The sequence below is a fragment of the Quercus suber genome, unplaced genomic scaffold (genome assembly GCF_002906115.3).
Source record: "Quercus suber isolate HL8 unplaced genomic scaffold, Cork oak 2.0 scaffold_421, whole genome shotgun sequence".
Classification (NCBI taxonomy): Eukaryota; Viridiplantae; Streptophyta; class Magnoliopsida; order Fagales; family Fagaceae; genus Quercus; species Quercus suber.
The window spans coordinates 23,356-33,862 of NW_027069872.1; the positions used below are offsets into that span (position 1 = coordinate 23,356).

The following is a 10,507-nucleotide window of genomic DNA, read 5'->3' on the forward strand; positions in this document are numbered from 1 at the left end:
TAACTCAAATAAAAATCAAACCAAAAAAATAACAGAGATAGAGTACTACTTATGATGGAGTACTAATAAATACAACATCCAAAACGTTTGAACTCAAAATAGAATTTCATTTAGAAAATATTTACAAAAGCTATCCTAAAATGGTCTGTTACCAAATGCTCTAAGGGTATTCATTAACCACAAAGCATTCTCATGATCGTTAATATTGTCATATGAGGGTAAAATAAGTAAATCAAGGTTCCCTAATTAATATTGTCAGATCAGAATAAATATCGTATATTTACCGTAGTTTTACCCGTAGGCAGCTACCATTTTCCTTTGACTATTGGCTGGCTCATTAAATTTCCAGCTAACGACGAGAAAAAAAACAGGGTATCTGTTTGAAAAAAATGATACAAAAATTGACATGGTTAGAGACTAAAATCTTTGATCTACTAGAAAGTCTAGAAAATATTTAAGGGTCGGTAGGGGAGCAAAAAGATAGAAGAGTGAAGAAAAGGAAATGATGATGTTGAGATATATCACTAGCAATAAAGATGATCATCGACCAATTTGTCCTACTCAATTGGCGTTGTCCCTTTTGACCAGTCGGAATGAGCCATTTTGTGGTGTATTTCATAAATTCATGGGGGGATCTATTGTTTACTTGAGAAGAAAGAATACCACGTCAACCTAATTTTTATAGGAATATTTAATAAGTTTTCCATTTTTATAGGAATATTTATTGGTACTCTCTCTTCTTACATATAATGTGTTTTACAAATTAATTTTATGATGAGATATTCCATTCACGCGAGAAGAGCGAGTACCGCGTCCTTCTATTCAAGGAGTAGCGAATAATTTTCTATTTTAAGTAATTATTCAATACTCTAAAATTATAGTAATGTAGTACTTCATCCTCGTACAAATAACCAAATATTACATATGAACGAAAGTTTCCGCCATTGGTCATAAGCTTTATTGTCTGTTGTAAGAAACTGAGAATAAAACTTTACTTGCAATATAAATATGAAAACTATAAGATAATTTTTTTTATTCGATTAATTTTTTCATGATTATATCCATAAGTTAGTTTTTTTTATCCATTTTGGAATAGAATCTTTTTTAATTAGGTCTAGTTCATATTTTAGTTTATAGTGCATGAGGCTTATATTCTAGTCAAAACATTTTTTGATATAACTTTAAATAGACAACCCCAACCATACATTGTCATGTGTTTCAAGGATGAGTTTCTCTCATTGTTTAAGGGGAAAAACACCTTAAAGTAAGAGTTCTAAATCTTTCTTGATTTATTTTACTAATTCTTATTTATGTCCACATATTTTTATATATAATATTTATTTATTTCTTATACATGAAATGTTTGTAATTTTGATTTAACATATGATATATATTTTTTGTTTTTTGTTTTTCGATAAACAAGGGTATATTTTTGTTTTGTTTTTGTTTTTTGATAAATAAGGGTATTCAAACCTCTTCGAGTATCTGATTATTTTCTTGGACATGTGCAGCCCCCCTTCCCACACACACCAGATTATTACAGGGAGGAATCCTTTGAAGGTGGCGCTAAGATGCGGTAAGAGGTTTCGAACCCAGGATCTTATGAATATCTTGAGACCTTAGGAATCACTAAGCCAACTTCTTGAGGTTACATATGATATTTTCTTATGTAAACAAAAATATTTACATCAAATAAGTTTTTACATCTTTGGAAAAAAAAAAAAAAGGCTTGACATGTCTAAAAATATACAAATCAATTTAATAAAAATAAAATATAATTAAATTACGTATAGTTTACATTAAATACACTTTAATTTAATGAGTTATGTACAACGTAAGAGTAATTAGAGTGAATAAAAAGTGCATTAATTAACTATATAAATACATTACATGTTTTTAGAAGAAAATCTAGAGGGGCCATTATTGAAATTTATGTCTAAATTATGCTTTCAATCCCACATCAAAGTTCTTATTTAAACACAAAATTAAACAGTCAATCACACTTACTGAGTCAAGCCATTCTTCAGAACTTATCTCGAAGAAACAAATGGGTTGAAGTGAATAACAGGAAGACACATAAGTGGATTAGCCATGGGTAAAGAAAAGCCCCCTCCAAGTTGCATATTGATCTTAGCATTGTCTCCTTCTCCAGCAAACTCCCAGTCAAAACATTGAACCATGGTTGCAATTGTAGTATGCATCATGTTGAGTGCCAACGTTGACCCTGGGCACGATTTCCTTCCGCCCCCAAAAGGAATAAAACTAAAATTTTGTTCCTCAGTTTTGTTTTGATTAAAATCCAAATTATCTTGTTCCTTAGAGGAAACTAAGAACCTTTCTGGCCGAAACTCATTTGGATTATCCCATAAAGCAGGGTCTCTCATTATGGCATACAAGTTGACAATCACCATAGTTTTTTGGGACACATCAAATCCTTTTATTTTACAACTTTGACAACATTCTCTTGGTGCAATAGGGGCTGGTGGGTACAATCTTAGTGTTTCCTTCACAACAGCTCGCAAGTAAGGGAGGCTTGGGATATCTGACTCCTCAACAAGTCTAGCACCAGCTACAGATTTTATCTCCTCTCTGACTTTATTGAATACCTTGGGATGGTTGATGAGCTCGGCTATTGTCCATTGCATGGCCTCTGCTGACGTAGCAGTGCCCCCAGCAACAAGGTCCTGAAAAAAGGGCAATTTATTTCAATCTAGTTTTGTCATGCTTTCCTTCCATTCTTACTATACTTCTCTAAGCCTCACGTTTCCTATTTGGATAATTATAATCTTAACATATAGAGATGTACAAATCTCAACGATTTAAGAAATTATTTCTTACTTTCGAATATAAAAATCTTATATCTTGATTTCAAGTATTAATCAGATGCCATATGACATTTCTAAGATTTCTATTGTCCAGTTAAATCAATACGCCATCTAAATTAAATCAATGGCTAAATCATCCTCTTTCTATATGATGTCATATTCTCAAAGTGACTAATGTGAAAACGATCTGTTTGTACACAAAAATTTCTCTCAATTTTGATCACAAATGTTGATGTGTTCTGTTGTATTAGTGCGAAATAAAAGTGATATTAATGAGGGTTAATATAAAAATAGTATTACAGCAATTTCAACTGTATCACCTTAAGAGCTTGTGAAAAAAGTTTGATCCATTTAGTTCTTAAGCATTTTAGTTTTAATTAGCTTTTGCTAATATTTCCAATAACCAAATAAAATGTTAGAGAATTCAAGAAAAGGAAAACTGAGGTTGGGAGGGAAAAACCTAACTTACAAGCAACAAAGCCTTGATATGGTTCCTGGTGATCTTGATCTCCGCCTTGTCATCTTGATACACCTTTAATAGTACATCCATCATATCCTTATTCTCATCCCTCTTCCCACCCTCTTCACGTTGCTTCAACATCCTTTCCAAAATCTCATCATATCTCATGTTTAAATCCATGGCCTGCTTCCCATACAGCCAGAAAGCTAACCTCTTTAGAGGTCCCAAGGCATCCCCAAAACACATCTTTGAGCAAACCTTAAAGGACTCCTTCACCAACTCCGTAATCCTATCAGCTTCATCACCCTTCTCTGAACACCTAGTGCTCATTAACATCCTGCTTACAATGTTGTTTGTCAGTCTCATAAGCTCATCACCCACATCAAACACCTCTTTTTTATTAGCATTCTCCAGCACCACATGCACAAATTGGACTATTTCTTCACGTCGAATGGAATGTGACCGCTCAAGCTGCTTAAGTGAGAGCATTTCTATCATGCAAAGCTTCTTCATGAACTTCCAATAATCCCCATAAGGGGAAGTGAAAAGTCCAAGGTTTGCAAGTGGCAATTCTTTCGAAAAAGCAAAACTTGTGCGACTTGCAAAAGCAAAGTCGTGGGTTTTGAATATCTCGGCGGCCATGGAAGCTGAAGAAACAACCAGGCATCGTACCGCGGCCAGCTGGAGATATAGAAGAGGGCCATATTGGTTGGAGAGGCTTTGCAAGGATTTGCACAAGGGTGCACCATAGAGGTGATGAAGGTGGCCAATGACAGGAAGGCTTGGTGGACTTGGAGGGAGACGTAGATGGGTTGTTACTGGCTTGGAAGTTTTGTTGACAAAGGATATAATTAGAAAGGTTAAAGAAATAAAGGAGAGGAAGCCAAGGAAGTAGAATTGGGTATCAATCATGGTGGCTATGGCTGGTAGTAGTTTGTTTCCTACCAAGTTATATAACATTGGTTGTGGATCCGAGTAGGTCCTGTCAAGTTGTGCCGTATATAAAATTTTCACATCTTCTTTTATCCTTTCTTTCTTATATCCAAACACATCAAAAGAAAATATTTTCTCTCTTTTCCTTTCCCTTTCACTTTTTCTTTCTCTTCCCTTACCCATGCTACAACCAAACGTAGTGTAAAAGTTAAAAGGACAATATATTCTTTGGGCTTTGGGTTTTGGGCTGGAAGCAAAGGATTCAATGGGATGTCATTTTCTTAATTAAATTAATTTGACTGTAATTTTTTACTTGCCTAATCAACTCGTGTTAAGCAAAACATAAGATTTTCTTTATAACTTACAAGGTATCGTTTATGAATAAAATATTTGTTGTTTTGTTTAGTATTGACTTTGTGAAATGTTAGGTGAGCTTATCATTGAAATGTTTTCTAAGCAATTGTTGTTGTTTTGTTTAGTAATAGCTTTGTGAGATAAGGTTACTTTACAATTAAAATATTTGCACTAATTTATATACAAATCCAACAATCAGCATATCAAACAATAGATTTAATGCCTCCACTGCACAACCGTACTGATTGTAAGCACCAATTATGGAATTTCAAGTGACCAAATTTCTTTGAGGCATATTGTTGAACAGGTCCCTTGCATATCTCAAGTTGCCACATTTTGCATACATATCCACAATGGCAGTTGCAAGTATCACATTGAAATTCAAATTTGACTCAAAGGGATCACATCCAAGTTGGCAAACACAACTATGAACCCAGTTTCCAGTATCTTTATCTCTACTTCGAGCACATACAACTAATGTATTCCCTAAGGTAATCTCATTAGGTTATTCCAAAATTCCATGTCCTTATGCACTTCTATGGACTTTATAGGCCAAACCTTATTAACATTCACAGCAATTAGACTAGTGCAAGCCAACACATTCCACTTTGGAATAAACTCAAATACTTTCAACCCTGCTTCCATATCTGCACAAGACACATATATAAACTAGTAGAAGCATACACATCCAATTCATACCCAGTTTTCGCAATGCCATTGAGAATTTCTTTTCCATAATTTGGATAAATTATTATTGAACTTGCTTTGACCACTAAAGGGAATGTAAAATGGTCTGGGGAGTAACCCTTTTGCTGCATTTCTCTGTACATACACAAAGCCTAATTTGGGTTGTTACTGTTAGAGTAACCTTCATTCACGGAGTTCCAAATGTATAAACTAGGCACCTCAATTTGGTTAAAAACTTGCTTTGCATGATTGATGTCTCCAGATTTGACATTCGCGCAAAAAATAAACAAGCCTACTGAGAGGGATTACATTTTTGATAACTTGATGTAGTGATCATTAGTCCTCGTAATTGTTTCAACTCAGTTATGGTTCTGGATTTTTCTAAGGAAGAGAGATCGAAGTCATAGTATTTCTTCATGTGCTTCTTTGTTGAGCAAAGAGATATCACATATAAAATTGGAAGATCTTCAGGTTCTTTCTCTAGACATATATAGTTGCTTCTTGATGTAGCTAACAGCTGCATCTGCTCAGAGCAAAGATTCATAATTTCATACATATATTTTAGTATAAGGATAACCCCATTTATTTTTATTTTTATTTTTATTTTTTTTTAACTCACCTCAAATTATCTATTTTAAACTACATATCTTTAAAATATTATTTTTTATCCCTTCACCATTTTTTTTCCCTGGCCAAATTCAAAAGTAAAAACCATGATTAAAACTTGAAAAAAAAAAATAAAAATAAAACTCCACAATTTTTTTCAAAACCCTTCCCATTTAAAATTATTATCACCGCGATTAGATGTGATCATTTTTAAAATAAGAAAACTACCACACCCATCAAGTAGCTTTTTCCATCTTCATTGCACTAATCTCCAATTCCTTCATTTTATGCCTAAGATCTTGATGCTAGGTGGGTTTTTCTTTTTTCTTTTTTGTTCTTTTTTCCTTTAAGCATACTTGAATATTGATTGATTATGAAAACAAGGTTTAGATTGAAAATGATTTCTTACTTAATTATCTGACTTAACAGTGCAAATTTCCATTCATATTTACTTTTCGAAAGTGCTTAAGTATTTGATTTTTTTAGTTTAAAAACTAATGAGCTTATTAGACTTTATTTATTCTTTTTATGCGCCTAGCTGCTCTAATTTTGGAATCGTATACGATGTAGTTAGGATTAGTATACCTTCATGTTCGCAAGATTAAGGTACGATTTTTTATTTTATGTTTTTCATTCTATCATTCAATTTTGAATAATTGTTTGTCTTCTTCATTTATCATTTTTCCCCCCCCATAGTTTCGGGTTCTAGAATACAAATTTATTTTGTATTGGATATATCATTTGAAGACGTAAGGAAAAAAATCCCAAGTAAAATTGATTCGGATAAAGGTATGGTCATTTTTTTTTTCCCAATTTTACATTTCATTTTTTATCCTATCATTTTACTTTTGTTCAATTGCTCATCTCTTTGCTTTACCATTTTTTTTCTTCATAATTTCATATTCACTTTTTATTTTTGTTTTTTGTTTTTATGCTATGAACCGAGAATCATGAAAAAAAAAATGGAAAAATTGAAATAGTTTGGTTAAATTGTTTTGGGATTTATTATTATTTTTAATCAATAACCAATAAGTGTCCCTAGTGACCCACTTTTTGATTTCTTTACAGGTTGAAATGATAGATTAAGAAGAGTGGGAGCAATTGTAAACTTTGATTTTTAGAAGAAACCATCAAGGTCATAAGAGTACTATAAATATCAAAAGCAAAGAATGTTGTATGAACTTAGATAGCTTAGTTTGTAACTTATTCAAAACCCTTCATTTTTATAGCAATGTGTATTTTTATAGAAGTTTCTAGTTACAATATATATAAATTGTTGTGATCCAAACTATAACTACATATGACTAACCTCATCGCACATATGTAACACGTGCCCGTAGGCCTTTTTTTTAATGTCAAAATTTTCATTCACCTCAATTAGAGATTTATTTGTTCATGTGATGACATTTATGCATTTGTCACTCATCGAAATAGCTAGTATTGTGACGCGACCTAGCATTAAAAAAATAAAAAATAAAAAATAAAATCATGTTTTCAATGTAGCAGAAGGAAGAGAGGAATTCGGCCTCTTAACTCCAAGTCTCCAACCCTCCATGAAAGTTCAAATAGCGTTGAAAACACTATGAACGTTTAGACTCAAAATTATAAATTATCAATTCAAGCTTATTATCAAACAATTAATATGCGGAACATAAACAAGCCACACACAGAATTGATAAACAATCTAAGCCAATTATAAACACATCCACAGCAGAAAATAAAAGGCAAAGATAAAGGAAGAGAGATGCAAACACAAGGACAACACGCGATATGTTATCGAAGAGGAAATCGAAGCCCTCGGTGTAAAACCTCTCCGCCGCCCTTCAAGCGGTCAATAATCCACTAAAAAATGTAATTGGGATACATGAATAGCATTAGACCCTCCAAGCCTAATCTACCTAGGTACCTAAGCCCTCCAAGCTTCTTACTCCAACGAGGTTGCGCCGAACCTTTTTCTTTTCTAGTTTACCGGATTTCACTATAACCCATAGCATCAACCAATAACCATTGGTCACTTCCAAACTACTTCCCTTAGTACCAAATGAACCTTCTCACAGACGTGGGTGTGATGAAAAAATGATTTGGTCAAGAACCTCTCAAGGATGTAACAATAGAGAGGAAGAGAGTAGAGGAATTTGAAGAGTCTCTTAGTGAAGATTAGGGATGAGACAATCTTATTTTTCTCTAGGGTTTCTCTCACAAAATTCTCTCTGAAAGCTCTCTACATTTCGTGGGTATAAAGGTTTATATATAGTGGTGTGTGTTTAGAATACGAAGAGTCAGTTTTTCCCAAACAAAGCTGGTTAGCGGCTTGGCCTTGCGACTTGTCCAAGTCGCGAGTTCAAGTCGCGAGATAACAGTCTGGCCAGCCTGAGACTTTTGTCATGTAGTGCGACAACTGGCGTGACCCTTCACTTTCTCACATGCTTCTCACGTGTACAGCATTTGGCGACTTACAAGCCACGAGTCAGTCGCGAGTCCTAGCCACGACTCCCTGCTTCTTTGCACAAAGTTGAGCAATTCTTCGCACTCTCTTCACACACTACCCTTACATGAATCTCACATAAATACTGGGTTACTAAGTGCTAAATTACAAGCAAATTGGCACGGAATAAAGCCAACAAGATGGTTGATAAATTTCAACCTTACAATCTTCCCCTTTGGTTATTCCGTGACAAAACCCTATAACAAACTCTAGACTTAACGCGTGAGTTGGAAACAGTTGGAAAACTCACTCATACCTAACTCTAGAATCTGTGAAGCTTTTGAACCATAAGAACAAGTATTCCTGAAACACAACAACATAATAAGTTCATTGTATGCAGAAAACTTGTAATGCAAATGGAGTAAGCACAATGTGATCAAGCACAATGGAATAAAACAATAAACCAATGCAAGACCTAAACCAGCAATAACTATGAACAAGTGATCACAATGCTCATTCACACTTGGAATGAACATCCGGACATTCAAGCTGATAAACACAAGGCAAATCACTTGAATGACCAATACTTAACTAATGCACAGTACATGAAGTATGTGCATCTAAGAAAAATCCTACAAGAGCACAAGAGTGACAGTACTTAAAAGGAAATGCATAACATTTAGTTAAAAGTATTAATTTAACAAAGTGCAAAGGCTGCATAAAGCAAGGTACAAACCATTAAGCCTACAAAGTGCATAGAAACAAACCCTAAAAGCTTACAAAAGCAACATGGGTACAAAACCATAAACAAAGAACCTTAAAAACCTACAGAGGTAACAGGTACAAACAATAAAGTATTTTAAATAAACTAAAAGTGCTTAAAGTCTTTCCCCTTCAAAATAATGAGAAGCTATGATGCACTTGAAACATATATACCTGTAACCTGAAACACTTGCACAAAACACATTAGACCCTCAAGGTAAAGCAAGTAATAAAATGACAAGTATAATGTAACAAGAAAATTGCAATCAAGTAAACATGATGTGAAACATGTGAGCAACTTGATCAAACACCAAATACTAAAACAAAAATTTCTTATTAGCTCAATGTTTTCTTCCCCTTGGTATATGCATCTCCCCTATAGAATATCTCTCCCCCTACAAATGTGCACGAAAAATAGAATTTCTCCCCCTAAGAATGTGCACAAGGGTCATATAGAAATGACAAAAACTCTCCGATATACTCTCTAAAGTATACTCTCCCCCTTTTTGTCAAGAATAGACAAAGGGTCAAGGAGAAACGAGAGCAAGAGATGAAGATATGAACAATGATTATGATGCATGAGAGGTGCAAGATGAATGAGAAAATGAAACTTAAACCTAAGACATGACATGCTAGGATAAAGAAATAATGTATGAACCAATGCATGACAAGGGTAGCAAGGTGTGTGCAAGAGGTGGCAAAGTGTAATGCATGACCAATGCATGGAAAATGCACATGTGGGATAAGGTATGTTAAATACACAACCAATGAACTAAACATGTTCATAATGAGGAAACATGAGAAACCCCAAAGTTTGATACTCATCGGAGTCTAAACAAGCAAGAAAATGTCTAAGAGACATTTTATCAAACACCTAGCATGCACACTATGAATTACAATGTAAAACAATGCATGAACATCATGAAAATCACCCTTAATACATGATTTTTTTACCACAAGGGGCCAACATCCAAAGCAAATTATTAAAAGAAACCAATTCCATACAAAAATTTGACCAAAAAATAAGTTTTCCCAACCCCTATGATGAAAATCCCAGCTAAGAGCACAAAACTCACCAAAACATAATCCAAGGATCCAAAACACAGAAAAGAGTTTCAAATTACCTTAAAGATGTTAATGGAATGAAAAACCATTCAAATTGATTGGGTTTTGATGAAAAAATAGTGAGAGAGGGGTTTATGATAGGATAGGAGAGATTTAAAACAAGTTTCCCACGAAAAGCCCTTTAAAAAGCTGTTTCTGGCATTTGGCGACTGGGCGAGTCACCAGTGAGCCGCGAAACCATTCTGTGTGAACTCGCGGCTGGGCAAGCCGCCAAAATTCGCGACTTGGTTTGGCAGGTTGCAAGTTGCCAAAATGAGTTGCCAAAAATTCTGACACTTGTTTTTCAACCCAGAACATGTTTAAACACTGAAAAAACAATGTAAGCACTAA

At 34.2% G+C, this 10,507-nt stretch overlaps 1 protein-coding gene and 1 pseudogene across 1 annotated transcript; both read right to left on the reverse strand.

The window, feature by feature from the left end:
• Nucleotides 1-1,844: 1,844 nt before the first annotated feature.
• Nucleotides 1,845-4,296, reverse strand: LOC112025139 (cytochrome P450 705A22). The gene is made up of 2 exons (XM_024057800.2): nt 3,295-4,296; nt 1,845-2,684 (listed from the first exon to the last, which is right to left on the reverse strand). Exons 1-2 carry the CDS (start codon nt 4,243-4,245, stop codon nt 2,031-2,033), a joined length of 1,605 nt encoding a protein of 534 aa, XP_023913568.1. The 5' UTR covers nt 4,246-4,296; the 3' UTR covers nt 1,845-2,030.
• Nucleotides 4,297-4,729: 433 nt separating this feature from the next.
• On the reverse strand, nt 4,730-5,677 carry LOC111994129 (putative pentatricopeptide repeat-containing protein At3g05240; annotated as a pseudogene).
• Nucleotides 5,678-10,507: the final 4,830 nt, after the last annotated feature.